Here is a 20,929-nt window from a genome sequence, read left to right on the forward strand (position 1 = left end):
GAAGAAATCTGTGTCACGTGTCTTGGAGGTGGAGAAAAAGCAAGGCTGAAGGTGATGCAGTTAATTACAATTGGCAGTTGTACATCACTTAGCACAACACTCATCAATTCCTCTCCTGCTGAGGGTTTATAACATGGTATTTCTCTACCCCTGCAAAATGTGACTTAGGAACAGTATGCTACATTTTTCTCCCAGTAAAGGAGGTAAGACTCCAAACATTAAAAGTCAGGAGCAAAACTATTCAGGAAGGTTCAGATTCTCATTCATTTGACAAACACCAAGCGCCCACTGTGTGTGCCAGGCACCGCGTCCTGCACTGTGAGAGTAACAGAGCCATCCTCACGCACTGTCCACGTTTCTACACATATCCACGCACTCTGGCTGACAGGCCCAGCCATGTCTGATGAGGGCATTTCATTTTATTCACCAGACTTTTTCCATCAACCACAGGATTGCCTTTTGCACTCTATCTGTAGAGCACTTTGTAAATTTCACAGGGTGCTGCACAGATAAATACCTTGAGTACATCTTCTGTCTCCCACAGACCTCCTCCCAGACCACGGCAGGGCACAACCTACTAAGTGTGGCTGTGGCTTGGCCAGGAGGTAGCCAGGGATCAGGCCTAACTCCAGCAGCTATTACAGATGCACGTGAGCCATCATCACACAACGGCATTCAAAGCCTCCCTTCTTAGCAATGCTGCCCCTTCTACCTTCTACCCTCCTGCTTTGACCAGGGGAGAGAACTGGCCTGGAACACCCACAGGACACCCTGCAGGCCACAGCCTCCTTGAACATCTCAGCCTGCAGGCCCACACGCGGTTGCTCGGGGGTTGTAGCTGGCTCCTCATGCTGGCCATTTTGTGAATGCTGGGATTTCAGCCCAAGTTCAACTGAACGTTCGTGAACTTGATCTTCAGCAGCTTCAGATCTGGTTCCATGGACCCAAGTGGCCTTCTGTGAGACAAGTCCATCACACAACTCAGCGGCACATGCAGCCCTCAGAGCGGCCCCTAATTCAGCATCAAGCTTGAGGGGCCGGCGGCCACTGCTGCAGGCGGAATACATTCTGACTCTCCACCCCTCTCCCTGCCAATGAACATTAGGAGACAGACAGCTGAAACGAACTCAACACTTTAGGAAAACAGTTTCTTCTATCTCTGAAAATAACAACAGGGGTTAGCGCTGTGGTAGCCGATTAAACCTCCACAGTGCTGGCACCCCATATGGGCCCTGGCTGCTCCACTTCCAATCCAGCTTCCTGCTAATGCGCTTGGGAAAGCAGTGGAAGATGTGCCCAAGTGCTTGGTCCCTGCACCCACGTTTGAGACCTGGAAGAAATTCCTGGCTTTAGCCTGGCCCAGCTCTGGCTGTTGTTCACTTGGGGAGTGAACCAACAGATGAAAGATCTCTCTCTCTCTCTGTGTCTTTCAAAGAAATAAATAAAAATGTTTTTAAAAAAACCCAAGACAGAGCATGGACCTCCTGTGTTCCCCTGTCACTGTGACCCTCCTCTCCACATGGCAGACAGAGAGAAAAATCCTTACAGTCTGTGTGAGGGGAGAGCCGTGCTGCTCCCTTTTCCCTCTCACCCTGCGCATTCTTCCTGCTGCGCATGCTCAGTTTTGTGAATACATGAATTTACTGCCAGGAAGATGGCACTGAAGTTGTTTAAAAGGAAGCTAAGAGTGCACACGTGGTCAGGGAGCCACGTTTTATGCCAAAGTCGCTGCCTGACCTAGAGGATCAGCTGCGCCATGAGCAACAGGTGACGGTGAATTCACATTGCTCAGACGGAGGAATCTACCTGCTCAGGATTAAGCAGTTGAAAAATATACAGCTGGGGCTGGCGCTGTGGAATAGCAGGTAAGACCACCGCCTGTGACGCTGGCATCCCATATGGGCTCCATTTCTGATCCAGTACCCTGCTAATGGCCTGGAAAAACAGCAGCAGATGACCCAAATACTTTGGCCTCTGCCCTCCAACGTGGGAGACCCAGAAGAAGCTCCTGGCTCCTGGCTTGCGGCTACCTGGGGAGTGAATCAATGGATGGAAGTCTTCTCTGTCTCTCTCTCTCTCTCTCTCTCTGTAACTCTTTCAAATACATAAATAAATTTAAAAAAAAAGAAAAAAAAAGAAAAATGTGCTATTTAAGAAGAAACCAGGAGACTTCCTAACTCTTCACAAGTTAGTAGAAGGCAGAACCGCATTAGCTGAGAGGAAGCGTGCACTTCTGCAAACTCCCAATTTCATCTTCATTTCTGAACTTTCTGAAACTGGCAGCCCAATGTGTGATTGATGTACTGACATTTAAATTAAATTAAAAAAAAAACATTAATTAAGGCATGCTTGGTAACTCCAGTCAACATTTGTTGCCATGTAAGAAGTGACTTTAATTTATATTAATTATGCCTAAGCCTCTGCACGGCTATAGGAGTATAGTGGGAGAGGTCATTTTCAATATTCAGCTATAAATTCAATTTTGTATCTGGTAGAAAGATCACTGAGAAAGCAGAAAACAATATAAACTAACTTAAACAGGATTTAGATTGCAGCGTTATTAAAGCTACTCATGCGGAAGGAAATTAACACTGCTCATAAAAACCACATTAAAGCAGCACTTATAAAAATTCCAAATATTTTCTGTGAACACGCTTAGGTATAAGTCCAAACACGAGTGCCGTTTAGGAGCTACAGGAAGAGTCGGGTACACGGGTCTAGAACAACACGAACATGGGCCAGCTGCTCAGTAGACACTGCCCAGTGTTTTCTCATCAGGGTCCTCCCAACCTCACACCTGGGTTAACGTAAGTGGTCTGCTCGCTCGACTTCCTCCCTGGTTGGGGCATTTTCATTGCCATGTCCTCCTTCCTGTGCTACCCCACTCCCGTGCCACGCTCCTATCGGATAAACATGACAGCCACGCCTTCCCAGCACCTGCCATGCACTCATCCTAGGGCCCGCCCATTCCCATGCCCCTGGTTAGCTGTAGCCTCTGCTCAAGATTCAACTCCTTTTTATAGGAACCTTCCTGCTCCCTGGGATGAATCAGCTGTCTCTCTGCTCTGTTTCCACCATTCCTCACACACTCAGCTATTAAAGCACTGACTGTGCCCAGTTGTGAGGGACTGACAAGACTTCCAAAACTTATCTCAATCTCCCGAGTTTTTCCCTTTGTACTTTGTGTTCTATCATATTGTATTTCTTTTTTTTTTAAACTTTTATTTAGTAGATATAAATTTTCAAAGTACAGTTTATGGATTACAATGGCTTTTTCCCCCCATAACTTCCCACCCACCCACAACCCTCCCATCTCCCGCTCCCAATCCCATTCCATTCACATCAAGATTCATTTTCGATTATCTTTATATACAGAAGATCAATTTAGTATATATTAAGTAAAGATTTCATCAGTTTGCCCCCACACAGAACACAAAGTGCCAAGTACTGTTTGAGCCCTAGTCATATCATTAATTCACATTGAACTACACATTAAGGATAGAGATCCTGGCCGGCGCCGCAGCTCAATAGGCTAATCCTCCGCCTTGCAGCGCTGGCACACCGGGTTCTAGTCCCAGTCGGGGCACCGGATTCTTTCCCGGTTGCCCCTCTTCCAGGCCAGCTCTCTGCTGTGGCCTGGGAAGGCAGTGGAGGATGGCCCAGGTGCTTGGGCCCTGCACCCCATGGGAGACCAGAAGAAGCACCTGGCTCCTGCCTTCAGATCAGCGCGGTGCTCTGGCCGCAGCGCACCAGCCGTGGCAGCCATTGGAGGGTGGACCAATGGCAAAAGGAAGACCTTTCTCTCTCACTATCCACTCTGTCAAAAAAAAAAAAAAAAAAAAAAAGATAGAGATCCTACATGAGGAGTAAGTGCACAGTACTCCTGTTGTTGACTTAACAAACTGACACTCTTGTTTAAGGCGTCAGCAATCTCCCCAGGCTCTAGTCATGATTTGCCAAGGCCATGGAAGCCCCCTGAGCTCGCCGACTTTGATCTTATTTCAACCAGGCCATTGTCAAAGTGGAAGTTCTCTCCTTCCTTCAGAGAAAGGTACCTCATTCCTTAATGGTACCTCCATTCTTTCCACTGGGCTCTCACTCACAGAGATCTTTCTTTCTTTCTTTTTTTTTTTTTTTTTTTTGCCAGTGTGTCTTGGCTTTCCATGCCTAAAATACTCTCATGGGCTCTTCAGCCAGATCCAAATACCTTAAGGGCTGATTCTGAGGCCAGAGTGCTATTTAGGACATCTGCCATTCTATGAGTCTGCTGTGTATCCCGCTTCCCATGTTGGATCGTTCTCTCCCTTTTAAATTCTATTAGTTAGTATTAGCAGACACTAGTCTTGTTTATGTGATCCATTTGACTCTTAGACCTATCATTATGGTCTATTGTGACCTGAAATTGATCACTTGGAGTAGTATCACATTGTATTTCTAAGAGATTTGCAGTGACTGGTACCAGAAAGCTATGAAGTTAATGGATAAAAGTTGGGAAGCTTCACAGTTGTCAGGAAACTTTTTAATTTCATGTTGAAGATATTTTCACATAGGCTATTGTCTATCAGAGATAAGTGCTCTCGTGGCAATTAAGCTGGCTGGGTTTTTATCTTTCAGGTCTCTGAAATCATTACCACTGGTGATCTAAGTTGAGAATGATGTCAGATAATCCCATAGGAGCAGAGCTTCTGTATTAAGGCACCAACTGGCTTATCAAAATAATTCAAAAGTATTTCCGAAAGCATTTTTAATTCTGGGAAAATAATAAGCACTGAGTAGCACGGTGGTGAACAAATAGTATTGTGATGATTACTACCCCTCTATGTCTGCCGTCTCCTTTCATTTCTGGTTTTTGAGACTTTGTCAACCTCCCACTCCCTCTCTCTCTTCCGTGTTTAGTGAGCACCTGGCCTACAGTTGGCATTTAAACGCTGCAGATAGGATAATCTTTGCTATTCAAAGACCACACGCATGAGCATCATTCGGGAGCTTGTTAAAATCGCAGACGCAGCCTCTCTGAGGCCTCCTGACTGGGAATCTGCACTGTACTCCAGGTGACTTACATGCACACCGTGGTTTGAGAAACCCTGGGAGAAATGACTCAGTTAACAGATAATGAAGACCTAAAAGAGAAAGGAGCAACTGAGATAGCACAGAGTATCAGAAGGGTTTGAAGTGTTTTTTTTTTTTTTTTTGTGAGGCAATAACCTTGAACTCCACCCCCATTAAAGAATAACTGTTGGGGCCGGCACTGTGGCGTATAGGGTAATGCTGTCACCTCCAGTGCCGGCATCCCATATGGGTGCCAGTTCAAGTTCCGGCTGCTCCACTTCTGATCCAGCTCCCTGCTATAGCCTGGGAAAGCAGTAGAGGATGGCCCAAATCCTTAGGCCCCTGCACCCACATGGGAGACCTGAAGGAAGTTCTTGGCTCCTGGTTTCTTATCAGCCCAGCTCCAGCTGTTGTAGCCATCTAGGAAGTGAACCAGCAGATGGAAGACCTCTCTCTCTCTCTCTGCCTGTCTGTAACTCTGCCTTTCAAATAAATAAATAAATCTTGTAAAAAAGAAAAAAAATAACTGTTACCCTTATCAAGGAAAAGCACAAAGTGCCAGGAATTGGAGATGGGCTGAGAGATTACTGGGGCTCCTCCCCGTGGAATCTGGGCATGGACTGGAAGTGGACTCTCCAGGGGTGTGAACCTCCCATCGCCTCTGTTCCCAACTCTGTAGGAACAGAATACTTACTATAGAAAAGTGACAGCAACGTCACTAGTCCTTCTCTGTGGCAATGTACATCAATTTTTGTTCAGTGCAAAATTTACATCTTTAGACAAGAGGCAAATTCTAATCTGAGCCAGTTTTAATCTCTTCCTGGTTCCCTCATTGGTTAACGAGCTAAACAAAGTCCTTGGTACCCATTCATTTGATATTGGTAAGACAGTCATGACTTCTCTGTCCTTTTGTTCTTTAACAACTACCAGACAGCATGCTCCTCCCCCAGCCACAGGCATCTCTGAACTCTGGGCAGGGCCACAGGATCACAGGCAATGGGGGACTTTCAATATATATATTGAATATATATATATGATGGAAAGGAGTTTTTTCCTCTCCCTGTGTGTCCACAAGGAGAGGCAGTCTTGGGTTTCAGAATGGTAGATGGGTAAAAGCCAGCCATGAGCACTGAGTATAAGGCTTAGATAAGACTCTGGTTTCTTCGCTTGTAGCTGGGTGTATAGGGGGACAACAAGAAGGAAGATTTCATGTTTCCACAGAAATAGAGAGAACTCTTCCTTCCAAAGAGACCTCCATACAGGCACGCACTGAATCAGGTATCTGCACAGTTATCACTGAGTTCTGTTTCTTAAATGCTTATTTTTTTATTAAAGATTTTTTATTTATTTATTTGACAGGTAGAGGTACAGACAAAGAGAGAGAGAGACAGAGACAGAGAGAAAGGTCTTCCTTCCATTGGTTCACCCCCAAAATGGCTGCCATGGCCGGAGCTGCGCCAATCTAAAGCCAGGAGCCAGGTGCCTCTTCCTGGTCTCCCATGCGGGTGCAGGGCCCAAGCACTTGGGCCATCCTCCACTGCCCTCCCGGGCCACAGCAGGGAGCTAGACTGGAAGAGGAGCAATTGGGACTAGAACCCGGTGCCCATATGGGATGCCAGTGCCGCAGGCAGAGGATTAACCAAGTGAGCCACAGCGCCGGCCCCAAATGCTTATTTTTATTCACTTGAAAGGCAGCGAGATGGAGACACACACACACACACGTCCTGTCTGCTTGCTTAGTCTCCAAATGTACGGCATGGTTGAGCCTGGGCCGGGCTAAAGGTAGGAGGCAGAAACCCAATCCAGATCTCCCATGTGGGTGGTAGGGACTTAACTGCCTGAGCCAGTCCTTGCCTCTCAAGACGCACATCAGGAGAAAGCTGAAATTGGGCGAGGAGCCAGGACTTGAACCCAGGCACTAGGATATAGAATGCTGGCATCCCACATGGCATATTAACCACCACACTGAATACCTGACCACTGAATGCTGACTGCTGGCTTGGACGATAGCCGGGACTTGCTTATAGCATATAACCACTTACTAATCCAAGCAGACTGGGGACTCCAGGATGGTTGAGGCATTCCCCAAATTTCACATTTCCCTACATATGGCTCTATTTTCTGGCTGCTCAATTAATCACACATTAACAAAATTACAGACAGTAATAAGGGCTACACAACACAGCCAATGCTCTCATACCCCACCACATACCCGTAATGTCCCCAGCTATCTAGTATCTATAAAACTGAGAAAATTAAGGAGGAAATATGAAAATGGACTGATTATTCCTGCTTTGGGATCAAGCAAAAAATGATTCTACATAGCATGGTCTATCTTGCCTCTCTGGGGGTTAGTAACGCCTAAGGAAGTGATTCTCAAACAGGCCTCTGTACTTCCTGCACCCTGAGAAGGAAGCCTGGCTTTTAGCTAATGGAGCGTCCACTTGGCTCATCGCATTATTGATTTCCACTTTCACGGGACCATAAATATTTACAACCACCTCAGTACAATGCTGGTCCCGCTTCTGCCCTGTCCTCCCTCCAGCATGCTGACACTGGGCTGTTCAATATGCAAATCAGCGTCCAGGAAGGCCCCTCCCCCAAGGCTGACTTCCTGATGTCACGTTAGGGAAGCCCAAGGGCTCTGCATGGGAAGCTTTGTCAGAGCCTCACCTGGTGCAGAGAGAAACTCTTTGTGAAAGCCTGCGTGCAGCTTTTCAAAGGTGGACACAAGTACATGGAAACTTTTCAATGCTCTTGCCCACAGCCGTCCCCCGTGAATTAGGGTACAATCCTTCCTCGCAGTCTAATCAATCTCCCCCGCCCACCGTCCAGACACAGTCTTTTTCCAGGGGTGGACGGCCTGTGTCAGACACACTGAAATTCATTATCTCATCTGCCTGGTGCCACTGTTTCCAATAAAGTGTAATTATGGTGCTATTGAGCTCTTTCTCGCTTTCTCAAAGCCACGCTATACACCTTGGGCCGAGAGCAGTTACTTCCCAGTCCGTCTTCATTAAGCTCAATTGTCTCAGAACAATATCTATTTAATCGGCAGGATGCCCACTAATTTTCCTTTTCAGAATGTGTGTATTAACGTAACAGATGCTAGGTGACCTGCTCCGTTAGGGAGGCCCAGGAGCCAGTGAATGGGGTGACCTGGTACCCATGAGGTTGCACCCTCTTACCCCAGCCCTGCCCAGTGGACTCTCTCCCAGGAAGATGGCACCTGTACTTGTCACCTGCAGTATGGGGTTATTATATGTACAGTTATTACCACAGTGCACTACTGGGAGGAGAGAGCGCACACTGATTTGTTAATGGCGCCATCACTCGAGAACCCTAGCACTGTGCCACAGGGCTTGTCCACTACTTTCTTTCCTTTCAAGGTTGAGAGCAGTGCAGTGCCAGGCACGTGGTAAAATGGCCCCAGTGCTGCCTCTAGAGTGACCAGGAGGATGACTGAACACATATCACCTTCATGTAGGTCCAGGCTCACCCAGTAGCAAGACTGGCCAGAAACCCACAGGTTCAGATAGCTGAAGGAGGGAGAAAGGAATCAATCCCCCGCGCCCCCTACTGCGTGCCTGGTTTTCACACCAGACAGTACATAGAGGACCTTGGAAGTTGTGATCAAAGCTTGGCTTGTACAGAGTTTACGGAATAAAGAGGATTTTCCAAAACAGAAAGTGTGAGAATCAAGAGGTAAGATGTAGGGTAGCGGGGAAAGTGTGTGTGATAAACCTAAGACAGGGAGATTTCTCCAGGGAGGGAACAAAATCAAATCCAATTAAGTATTTTCAGATTGCATTTCCATTTCCTCTCACACCCAGGTTTCCTTCCCGTGGGTCTTGACTGCATTTTATATCCCCACATCAGTGAAATCATCTTTAGGGAAGCAGTTTCCGCGGCTCCTCCTGGCTGGCTTTGCCGTGTTATAGGGAGCATGGCGCGGGTTTCCTCTCCGAGGCAGCCAATTTCCTAAGCAATTAAATGCTGTTTATATTCCAAACTCTGTGCTTGAGTTGAAATTGTCAAGCTTGATATTACCTGACTCTTGCCTAAGATGTATCCTTGGCTAGTTCATTCTACTGTAACAGCCATCTATTAAAATTTCCAATCTGTTCTCTCCTCAAGGGATCACACGGTACTTGGCAAAGGTACAGCTTCGGAATTCTGCAAATTATACTCATCTATATAAATATATATTTTTGAAATGGCAAGGCTTGCAAATTACTTTACCAAACTGACATCCCAATCTGCTATCTTCTAAAAAGGAGAGGCAAATGCCACACACACCTCATACATGCATAGACACTTCTGTGCTGGTTTCTTAAAAATAACAGAATTTCAATGCCAAACTCTCCCGAAATTCCTTTATGAGGTCACGGAACCGAAGTGTTAGCTTCTCTCACTGCTCGGTGTACATACAATTAAATGCAGTTTAGTCTATGTAGATTGTAAGGTGGCATTACACAATGCACTGGATATTAAAGAAAAAATTGTCTGTTCTAGTGAAGAGTCCTAGTTGAGAACGCTGCTCATTCTCATTTGAGTCACTCCTTATGGATTTCAGACTGAATGAGAAAGCGAGACTTTGTATTTGCACTGTACATGCCTTTTATTAAAGGGACAGTCACGGACGGTGTATCCACCTGCAGGAACCTTACCTTCTCAGGGCAAGACCATCAGCAAGAAACACCACGAGGTTACAACAGGGGTATTTCAGGGGCAAAACCGCAGGTGAACAGGGGTGGTGGCCCAGACTTGGCAGGGGATGAGGCGAGAGTACACAGGCTGCCTTTTAAGCACAGAATGTCAGCTTCCTACCTTCCTAACCTAGGTGTTCGGCAGCTCTGTATCTGCTGGTTTTAGTGAACACCTTTAATCCACCTAACATGCCGCCAGCAATACACCTGCCATGCAAGCGAACACTGGAAGTGTTCTCATCAGCAATCTGGCGTGCCTTCTCCATGGCTCATGCACAAAACCCACATCCAGCAGTGGCCTCCAGGGCACCAGCACTGGGCCCCAGATGGCTTTCCCAGCATCACCGTGTTCTATACACGCAGCTCCTGTGCCCCACGCCTCTCTGAGTGTCTCTCCTCCTAGGGTCCAGCCTCTAACTAGAATGCCTTTATGCCCCTTTTCCTCCAGGAAAAAAAAAATTATCCTGAAAAGTTCAGATTCTGCCTCCTCCGGGAAGGGAAGGTACCTCCATAAACATTGCCCCACATTCCTTAAGCAGGTTACACATTCCCCGGCTGGCAATCTTGCCATGCACTTCATATCATTGTCAACTATTAACTTACAGACGCCTCTGTGTGCCTAGCCAGTGTGACCTGCATTCTCTCAGTAAATCCAGACAGCACACCATGATCCAAGGAGGGTCTGGGCATCATTTGCTTATGAGATACCCAGATGTTGCTCAGTCCACACAATTTTGTCTATTACAGAACTCAATTCACACACACATACACACACACATATACACACACACAGACCATCCTAACCCAGCCTTTTCCCAGTCATCACCCCTGGGGCAGGCGTTTTAGCCTCTACCTGGCATCATCTCCCAGAGCGCCAACATCAGAGGGAACGCAACACCAGCTCCTTCTCCAATTAGCCACACTGTAGGTGTTACCAGTGTCACTGCAACTGCGTCTCTGAAGACTGGGACTCAAGTCTGCATCTCTCTGCCACCCTCCATGGCCCGGAGCTCATATCTGATGTGCACCAGGAAGGCTCCAGTCTGATGGACCGAGGCTCTGAGAGCACTAGGAACCTCTGGGTCCCCTGGTGGCCGTATCCAGCAGTGGCTCAGTAGACAGCAGCCTGCCTGCCTTTGGGCTTAGTGCTGCCCACCCCTCTGCCCAGCATTCAGGGAATTAGGCTATGACAGTGCACATGCATCCACGAGGCACACAGGTGGCAAGTGCTGGAGACCGGCAGGGCTCTGTCCCAACCAGGATGCTGTGGCCCAGGTGCCTGCCACCTCTACCTGGCCCCCACTGTTGTGAAGTCCGTGAGTGTAGGGAGGACAGACAGGCGCCAGGGGAGCCCCGCACTTTTCTTTGCGGCAGACGCTGGCTCACCAGGGGCGGGGAAGGCCAGGCAGGGGCGTCCTACCTTTCAGCTTCTCGGCCAGCAGCGCGGCCTCGTGCTCCGAGTAGTGCATGATGGCTGGGGGCGAGGGCGGCCGCAGGCGGTCCTCCTCCAGCTTGCGCCGGTGCCGCTCCTCGCGCGCGCGCATCCGCTGCTTGCACTCCCACTCGTAGAAGTCGTCCCTGGCCTGCGCGAAGTCCACGTGCAGGCGGCCCGAGTCCTTCTTGTCCGTGCTAGAACCTAACCGCATCCGGTAACCTGCAACCGACGGCAAGTCTGGTCACAGCACAGCAGCATACGGGCTGCCCTTCCTGGCCCAGCCCTTAATGGTGCTCCCTGGTCTCCCTGGTCTCCCTGATGGAGGCCATGTTCGCCACTGGTGGAAAGCAGTTTATCGTTCTCCCGGGCGATTCCAAGATGTGAGGTTACGCCTGTTTGCCGTGGGAGGGTGAACCAACCTCGGGGAATTCAGAGGGGCGCTCACCATGCCCCACACCACTGTCACCACAGAATGATCTCAAGAACTAGGAGACTTACCCCACTCCTTCTTCCCTCTGCCTTCTAGGAAGCTCAGAAGCACATCTGGCAGGTCTCCCCCTCTCCCACCCCTTTTTTTCCTCTCCACCTTCTTGATGGCTTTGGTTTTTATTTTCCATTCACTGTGACTCAAGTACCTAACCACTCTTAAATTCCATTTAGAAAGACGTATGAGTTAAGTAAAGATCATCTATGATGTTTAAAAAGCTCTACAATGCAAATTCCAGACCAGCTCGCTCGCAGGGTACTGCTCCGATCTCCCAGAAAATGCCTGCCGCTCAATTCTCCCTCTCTCTCTCCCTCTCTACCTCTCTCTCTCTCTCTCTCTCCACAGCTGTGAAAGCCTCAATTACCAGGGCAGTTTTGCAATGCTGGTTTATTTCCACTTATCCGCTGGGGCATGCAAGAGAATATTTCACCTTCAATGGGGAGGCCTCACCGCTGGCTTCCTTGCAGACCTGCAGCACCCCATCGGGAATGCAGCACCACACAAATTGTCCACGCAGTCTTTGACGGCCACACGAGCCGCATGTAAGAGCCCAGGGCTACACCCCCCCCCCCAAAAAAAAAAGCCTGGAAATCTTTGGGGGATTTGCTGTGAGCTGCCCAACGTATAAAGATTAGGAGCAGAAACATGATCTGAGGCATCAATACACACAGAACTGAAACCAGCCAGCCGGCCTAACTTCAAATGAAGAAGAACTGACTTTGAGGTTGCTCTTCAGTTTGGGGTAGTTGGATTCTCAGAACACAAATTTAGGTCCCAGCAGGAACCTGACTGCCAAAGGCTGCCAGAGGACAGAACAAAATAAGCACTTTTGCTGTCTAGGACTCTGCAAATGAGCTACAGCTGTAAAATGCTAGGCTGCGCAGGGCTGATGTTCAAGATCTCATGGCAGATTTCGATGGATTAGCTTAGTACTTTGGGTTAAAACCTGGCTGAAAAGCTCTGTGGAGGCCTGTCTTCTCCCCGGTAGGGCACTTCAGACCTTTGAAAAGCTACAAAGGAGATAACACATCTCACATCTGATTCCTAGGATGCCACTGAGCCCTCCTCCTGCCTAGGTTTCCACAGTGTTATCTAAACTCAGGGAAGATATAACAAAACCCATCAAAAGGCGACCATGGGATCAGAGATCACAGATGAGCAGGATGAATGTTCTTGCAAAACGTGCCTTGGGTGCGAGCCGTGCTGATGCACACATAACAGCAGGCAGGACTGGCCAGCTGTCCCCCTGGGCCAAGCCCTGCTGTCATTTTGAGAGTCACTTTTCAGAGAGTTCTCATTCCAGAAGCACCCTCTCTTTCACCAAAACATCATCATTAAGGCCTTCAAAGAGACCCTGATGAGGCTGAGACTAAAATTAGCTCTGCCTTCGAATGTGAATGTGAATGCCGTCCTAAAATTAGACAGGCCTTCCAGCTGGGCCTGGGCTGGCAAGAGCTGCCAGGCAGGAGGGGTGCCTTCCTTCCTTCCTGGCCTTCCAATCAACCTGCCTTTCCCATATCCCAGGGCTGCTGCTGCAGTCTCTAGCGGGTGACCAAGGAAGGGCTGGGAGACTCCCTCCCAGGCAGGGAGGTTGGAGGTGAGAACTTTGCTGTCACCTCCTCCTGCTCCAGGGGAGCCATCAGGGCCTTGCTGAGAGAAAGGACAAGCACAGGATCAAGGCATTCAGTAAAGGGATGCTTTCTGTATGTCTAAATTTGTTCATCGTTGCCAAGGTCTAATGGGGTCTCTGAATGGGGCTAGACATTGTCAGCCTAGGTGTGTTAGTGTGGAAAAGGACCTCCAATCCACTCTCACCCTCTGTTTTAATCGGGTGGGATGGCTTTATTTCTTGAGCCATAACTAGAGTCCAGGACCCAGGGAAGTGTCCAAGGAAACAAGAATCAGTCCTCCTTCCTCAGGTTCATTGTGTTAGAAACCAACCTTTTACCGAATGGTTTCCGTATTGCAGGTGCCCTGCCAAGCACTTAATACCCATTGCTCGATTTACTCCTCCTAACAGTCCAGGGAGTACTGGGACTCTTTCCATTTTGCAGATGGGAAGATGGAGGCTGGGAGGCAGATCATATAGGCCGAGGCAGGTGGAACCTAGCGCCATGTACTCAACAGAACTAAACAGTACTAAATCCCACTTGCCTAGCAGCTGTTTGTATGTCGTAAAATGTCTTTATTCCATGCTCTGTCTTCGCCCTCCGTTCTGGAATGCTTCCAGATCTCCCTCTCTCCCACCCTGCTGACACTGTACATTTAACAAATGCCTCTTCCCTGCCTTTGTCACATCTGAATAAAAACTAACCACTAGCCTTGTGACTCATCTGTGACCCACTCTCTTTCATGTCCAATTCCCACCCCTCACTACCCTTGCTTCTTTACAAGTTGGTCTTACTAGCTTGCCACTGAAGGGAGAGTGTTACAGAGTCCGCCTTCCTCTAGACAGCTACTCCAACAAATATCTTGACTTGCAGCATCAACTCTTGTCTCTGGTATACTGTCTGTCCAGCCTCGAGCAGCCCCAGAGCCTAGTTTTAGGATGATAACATGCAGCTTTATTGGAATAAGGCTCTTAAAGTTCTCCATACTGGGGCTGGTGCTATGGCGTAGAAGGTTAAGCTGTCACCTGCAATTCTAGTATCCCACAGGGGCATCAGTTTGAGTCCCAGCTGCTCCACTTCCTATCCAGCTCTCTGCTTAATGCACTTGGGAAAGCAGCAGAAGATGGCCCACGTCCTTGGGCCCCTGCCACCCATGTGGGAGACCTGGAAGAAGCTCCTGGTTCCTGGCTTTGGCCTGGCCCAGCTCCGCCCATTGTAGCCCTCTGGGGAGTAAATCAGTAGCTGGAATCTCTCTCTGTGTGTCTGTCTCTCTCCTTCTCTTTCTCTGCATTTCTGCCTGTCCACTAAATAAATCTTTAAAAAGAAAAAAAAAAAAAAAGCTCTCCATATGGCTTTCTAGTGTAGGGAAGCCTCTGTGGTTTTAGAATAACCTCAGGGCTTCCCAGAATGTCATGGCAAAGAGCTGACCATAGAAATGAAGTGAAGTCTGGCAATAAAGTTCAGATTTTTGTTTCTGAGTAGTTTTTTCCCACCTTCCCTTGTTAGCCTCAGGAGTAGGGAGGTGGAATGCAGAGAATGACAGACCGAGGACTGTAGCTGGAGCATGTGAGGGAAAGGCAGGGGCTAGAATCTAAAAATACGTCTTTCCAGAGCCGCAGAGCAATTGGCACCAGTCTCCTAATACTTTGATCTGGCAAAGGCCTTGTCGAGGGACTCCATTGGCTTGTTCCAACGCCCACAGAATGGAAGGCAACATCAGGCCTAATTTCAATGGCTGGAAAGCTCTCCTACAAAAACTGGCACCCAGGAACAAGGCTCCTGGGGCAGGCTTAGTGAGCCACAAATGGGCAGTGCCACACTGGACCCCTATCCCAGGGCCCAGGAACTAAAGGCTCTCCTGCAAGGAGCTCATCTTGCTCTGTGTACCCGGCCGCCCAGACAGTGAATCCACTTCTGAAAACTGGAAAGGCTTCTGAGCCAGTACTTTACTCCCCTAGAGGGATTACATCCAGTAGAAATAACAACTCAGCGCTCGCTCATAATATTGCTTTTCATCTAATAAGCGCCTGAGAGCATTAATTAGAAACTCAATGGAATTCCTGAAGACTGGATGGTGGGAAACCACTCCCGTGGAGAGGTGTGTGCATTCGCAGAGTCTCACAGAATTGGCAGCCAAGGCAAAAGGCAAAAGCCCTCCCTTTTCAGCCCCAAACTAGGAGGACCTTATTGTGCCCTAAGGCAAAAAGGGAATGAGCTCATATTCATAGTAACATCACAAGTAAGGAGATGCCAGAGAAACCCCTGATGAAATGCAAAGTACCAGAGAGGTAAATGGCTTTGTCCACCATGAATTCCTCTGCGAAGCGGATGTGACAGAAGTTCTTCTTGCTCTTCCGAATCGCTGTGATGTCACCGCACTGCTCGAAGACTTCCTGGATGATTTCCTCCGTCGCGTTTTCGGGTAATCCTCCCACAAACACCGTCTTGCAGCCGGGAGGCCGTTCCCTCGTGGACGGAGGGGGCAGATCTGGCAATCACAACAGAACAGATGGTTTTGTGCGGCATGCGTTGCCTCTCCTTCCTTGGTTCACCTGGTGAAAGTCGCGCTCGCAGGGGCAGCTGCCCCAACTTCCCTCATATCCCAGGCTGGCTGGCTTTTCCGTTTGACTTCCCTCTCCTCCCAACCTCTAGTTGTGGGCATTTCCACGCCTATGCTTGTCTGTGAACAAAGACGAGAGCAAATGGGTGCACAATTTCATTGCCCCTTTCCTAACACAGAAGCCCAGGAAATGGTGGGGGATGGGGAGGAGAGAAAACTTCCACCAAGTACAAAACGTGATGAAATGACAACCTGATGAAAAACCTCAGCTCCTTCTTGGCTTTGTCTTGGTGCCAGATAAAGGAGCTGCAAGGCAGAACACAGGAGGCGGAGGCGCAACCCAGGGAAGAAGCACAATACTTACTTGGCTGGGAAAACACTGTGCCTGAAAAAACACTTTGTCGTTATTCACATTTAAATGCACGCACTATTAAATTTGGGGGCGGCTGCATAAAAAGATAAAAGTGTACATTGTCACAACATTTCACCTGGTTTATATGTAGATTACTAAAGCAATCTCCTGAAAAGTCCACTTGAAAGAGGCGACCCTTGATTAATAGCAATAAAAAAAAAAGCCTCCTAGCTACGTAAGCCCATACACTGAGTTATCTGAGACTAAAAATTAAAAAAAAAAAAGTTCTGTCCCATGGACTTCATCAAATATATGTGTCCTTCAAGCAAAGGCAATTTGGTCCAGAAACTCTGAGATGTAGGTTGCCCCAGCCTCCAAATTGCCAACTGCCAAATTAATTCAATTTTCTATCCAGTAAAAACACATTTCAGAATTTGTGTCCTACATTTGTGAAGATGGGTGGAATGGCTTATATATTTCACACTATATTCTCGAGCAAATGCTGGCCATCATTATTGGTAAATATATTCTCAACGTTGGCTGTGTATCCCCAAATCCCAAGCGCTGGCTTCCTGGTGTGGATTATTCAGCTCCTAGGGAGACATATGCACAGGTCCCCATACCTGTGTTCTCAGCTAGAGAACAGAGATGGGCTATACAGAGAGGGACCCTCACTCTGTACAGCTAAGGGTGAGCCCATCTGAAAATGAATGCAACACTATTTAAAATTGTTTTTAAAAAGAAAAGAAGCTAAAATTCTGAGCCAGCCTTTCTCAGGAGAGTTATACTTACTTGGATTTTGAGGGAATAGAGTACAACTCTTGCAATGGATGATTTCTTTGACAACAGCCACCTCTGTTGGTGGAGGAGGTGGTACCAGCCCCAGTCCTGGTATCATTGGGTTGATGGGGGTGATTCCAGTCATCATGTTGAGGCTTGGATCAAAGCCTGGGACACAGATTGAGTCTGCAAAGCACACAAGTTAACATTTTTTGGCTGGGGAACCTTAAATCCGTTTTTTTGTTGTTGTTGTTGCTGCAAAAAATTACTTGACTTGATATTTCCTGTTTTTCAGGAATTGCTCCTGGCATAAGGTAGAGCATTACAGAAAATTAATTCAGAAGGGGAGAGAGAGAGAGAGAGAGAGAGACAGAGAGGGAGGGAGGGAGGGACGGACCTAAACCTACACGAAAAGGAAATTATATTACTTAAAATATTAACATGGCAGAACAGAACACAATGTATTAAAGTGTAAAACCATGCACCATGAAGCTTCCCTATTACCGTGAATGCAGTCTTCTGCTTCTTCACTTTGTGTGTTGTTTACACTGCCTTATGACCCAGAATGTGGGAAGAACAGCATTTAACATTGAAGTGCCCTGTGAATCTAATTGTCAACCTGGTTTTATCAAAAGAGTCTTCTTACCCAAGTGACCTACATTTGCCAAAGTTTAATTTATATGTGCACACTTTATAATCATGCATTCAGGTCCTACCTAACCTACTTCCCCCAGGGGATGAAAAAAAAAAAAAACAAACAAAGAGCGATTATAATTACTATGGCTTAGATATGTGCAGGCATAAAATTAGCTATATACATTTCTTAATTCTTTTGGATAATTACATTTCCTTCCCATAATTCAATCAACAAATAATTAGCCTACCCTCCTGAAATTTTTATGCCTTTTATTTAAAAAATTCAGCACTGGGAAGAGGGTAGAAAGCATTGGTTTTCCAGCAGAAATACTGTTTTTTTTTTTTTAATATTATAATGAAGCAAGTAATTTCAAAGGTAATATATAAGACTTTATTTATTATTTCTTTAAAAAAGACCTCTAGTACCAAAAAGATAAAAAGTGTTGGTGAAGATGTGGAGTAGAGGGAACGCTTCTAGACTGTTGGTAGAAATATAAATTAGTGCAGCAGCCACTGTGCAAAAGCAATATGAAGGGTTTCTGAAAAATTAATAACAGAACTACCATATGATCCAGCAATCTCACTATTAGGTATATCGCAAACACAATGAAATAAAAAAGATACGGCCGTATTCCCTTTCCTTTCTCTCTTCTCCAGCCACCCAAGATACTGAAAGGCAAGAAGGCCCAGGGAAAGAAGGCAGCCGTGGGCCCTGCTGTCATGAAGAAGCAGGAGGCCGATGAGGTGATAAATCCTCTTTGAGAAGAGGCCCGAGAACTTTCCCGCTGGACCAGACATCCAGCCCAAGAGGGGCCTCACCCGTTTTGTCAAATGGCCCCACTATTTATATCTGGCTGCAGTGCCTGCAGGTGCCTCCTGCCATTAATCAGTTCACCCAGGCAATGCACTGCCAGATGACTACCCAGCTGCTGAAGCTGGCCCACAAGTATAGACCAGGGACAAAGCGAGAGAGGAAGCAGAGGCCACTGGCCCATGCTGAGAAGAAAGCTGCTGTCAAAGTGGACCCAGAGCCCACGTGTCCTCCGGGCGGGTGTCAGCACTGTCACTACCTTGGTGGAGAATAAGAAGGCTCAGCTGGTGCTGACTGCACACGATGCGGATCCCACTGAGTTGGTTGCCCTCTCGCCCGCTCTGTGTCGGAAGATGGGGGGGGGGGTGTCCCTCGCTCACTGTACCATCAAGGGAAAGGCCAGGCTGGTGTGCCTGGTCCACAGGAAGACCTGAACCCTTGTTGCCTTCATGCAGGTGAACTCGGAGAACAAAGGGGCTCGGGCTAAGCTGGTGGAGGCCATCAGGACCAACAACAATGACAGATGGGGTGAGACCCGCTGCCACTGGGGAAGCAACCTCCTGGCTCCCAGCTCTGTGGCTCCCACTGCCAAGCTGGAAAGGGCCAAGGCTAAAGAACTCGCCGCGAAGCTGGGATACACAAGCACTAGAGTTCCTCCGACATAATAGATCCTCCTCAGGAAAAGAAAAAAAGATGCGGGCATTCTCTTGTTCACTACCATTACAATAGCCAGGATAGGAAATCACCAACCTAAGTATTTAGCAACAGATAAATGGCTGAAGAAAATGTGGTATATGTAGACAATAAAATACAACACCTCCATGAAAAAGAAGGAAATTCGGTCATATTTGGACACTATGGATGAACTTGGAAGCCATTATGTTGGGTGACATAAGCCAGGCACAGAGAGACAAACACTGCGTGATCTCACTCCTATGCGGACTCTAAAATGTTGATCTTTAGAGAGTAGAATGGTGCGTGCCAGGGCTGCAGAGTTTAAGGGGAGGGAGAGCTGGGGAAATGTTGGTCAAAAGATACACAATTATAATCAGACAGGAGGAATAAGTTCACTAGATCCATTGTACAAAAATTGACTGTAATTAATGATGATATTATACTCTTTTGTTTTTATTTATCTGAAAGGCAGACAGAGAGAGATAGGAAGACAGACAGACCGAATTTTCTATCTGCTGGTTCACTTCCCAAATGCCTGCAATGGCCAGGGTTGGGCCAGGTTGAAGGCAGGAGCCATGACCTCAATCCAGGTCTCCTACAAGGATGGCAGGAATCCGAGTACTTGAGTCAGCACCTGCTGCCCCTCAGGGTGCACATTAGCAGGAAGCTGGGTTGGAAGCCAAGATGGGACTTGAACCCTGGCACTCTGACATGGGATGCTGCTGTCCCAAGTGATGTCTTAACTGCTACATTAAATGTCTGGCCCAGATACAACATTCCGGAAAAACACAAAAAGATTAGGTAAATGTCCTCACCACAAAGAATGTTAACTGAAAACAACACATTTGTTTATTAGCTAGATTTAGTCATTCCACTTAGTATATATATTCCAAAAAATTTTGTTGTATATAACAAATATGTGTACTTTTAATCTGTCAATTAAAATTTTTAATAATTAAGATTTTCTAAGGGTACAACCTTATTGAATACTGTACTGAATTTCTTTTTTCCTTTTTTTTTAAAGATCTGTTTAGTCAGAGTTACAACTGAATTTCTTTCTTTTTTCCTTAAAGATTTATTTAGTCAGAGTTACAGAGAGAGAGAGAGAGATGGAGAGACACAGAGACAGATCTTCCATCTGCACATTCACTCCCCAAATGACACCAATGGCCAGCACCGGATTAAGCCAAAGCCAGGAGCCAGGAGCTTCTTTTGGGTCTCCCATGTGTGTGTAGGGGCCCAAGGAACATCTCCTGCTGCTTTTCCCAGGGCATTAGCATGGAGCTGGGTCAGAAGTGGAGCAGCTGAGACATCAACTGGCACCCATTTGGGATGCCAGTGTCACAGGCAGTGGCTTTCCCACTACGCCACATGCTGGCCCTCTGTATTGAGTTTTCAAGAGTAGCCACAAGCAGAGCCTTCCCCTGGTGGTTTTTCTGTTTGTAGAAAACACTCCTCTTGGTGGTGGTGTGATAATGTTTGCAGACAGAAAGATGCCACGAGAAGAGGTCCTGGTGACCCTTCACTATCTCCAAGAAGGAAACTTCCTTCTTGTCTCTTATTCTCCTTTTTTTCTTTTCTCTCTCTTTCCTGGTCTTAAACCATTCCCACTCTTATTTCCTGTCCCCTCTTCTCCAGGTTCTCAAGTGCAGCCTATGCCTTTGCCCCCCTGCACAGCCTCACTCTTTGCTCGCCTGTGTAGCAAGGTGAGCCCGGAGGCAGGGGACAGGACAACTATACTCTCTGCTGGCTAAGAACCCCCAGAGGCCACCCAAGTGCAACCCACAGCTTTCCTTTCTGGGGAAAGCTCTGTTGCATGGCTCCA

General features: G+C 47.4%; 1 protein-coding gene and 1 pseudogene across 4 annotated transcripts in view; one reads left to right on the forward strand and one right to left on the reverse strand.

The window, feature by feature from the left end:
• The window catches only part of ENOX1 (ecto-NOX disulfide-thiol exchanger 1), a 409,938-nt gene that overhangs the window by 127,256 nt on the left and 261,753 nt on the right, over positions 1 to 20,929 (reverse strand). For all 4 annotated transcript variants that reach the window (XR_016212892.1, XM_089303638.1, XM_089303637.1 and 1 more), the window contains 3 exons: positions 16,995 to 17,168; positions 15,572 to 15,778; positions 11,179 to 11,412 (listed from right to left, as the gene is read on the reverse strand). Coding sequence is in view for 3 of the 4 variants with exons in the window: in XM_089303638.1 (XP_089159764.1) it covers positions 11,179 to 11,412; positions 15,572 to 15,778; positions 16,995 to 17,168 (615 nt within the window). In the remaining variant the exon portion in view is untranslated. The remainder of the gene's footprint in view (positions 1 to 11,178; positions 11,413 to 15,571; positions 15,779 to 16,994; positions 17,169 to 20,929) is intronic.
• On the forward strand, positions 17,469 to 19,094 carry LOC138843727 (large ribosomal subunit protein eL8 pseudogene; annotated as a pseudogene).

This window comes from Oryctolagus cuniculus, chromosome 9 (genome assembly GCF_051225735.1).
Source record: "Oryctolagus cuniculus isolate XC-2025 breed Fujian yellow rabbit chromosome 9, ASM5122573v1, whole genome shotgun sequence".
NCBI lineage: Eukaryota > Metazoa > Chordata > Mammalia > Lagomorpha > Leporidae > Oryctolagus > Oryctolagus cuniculus.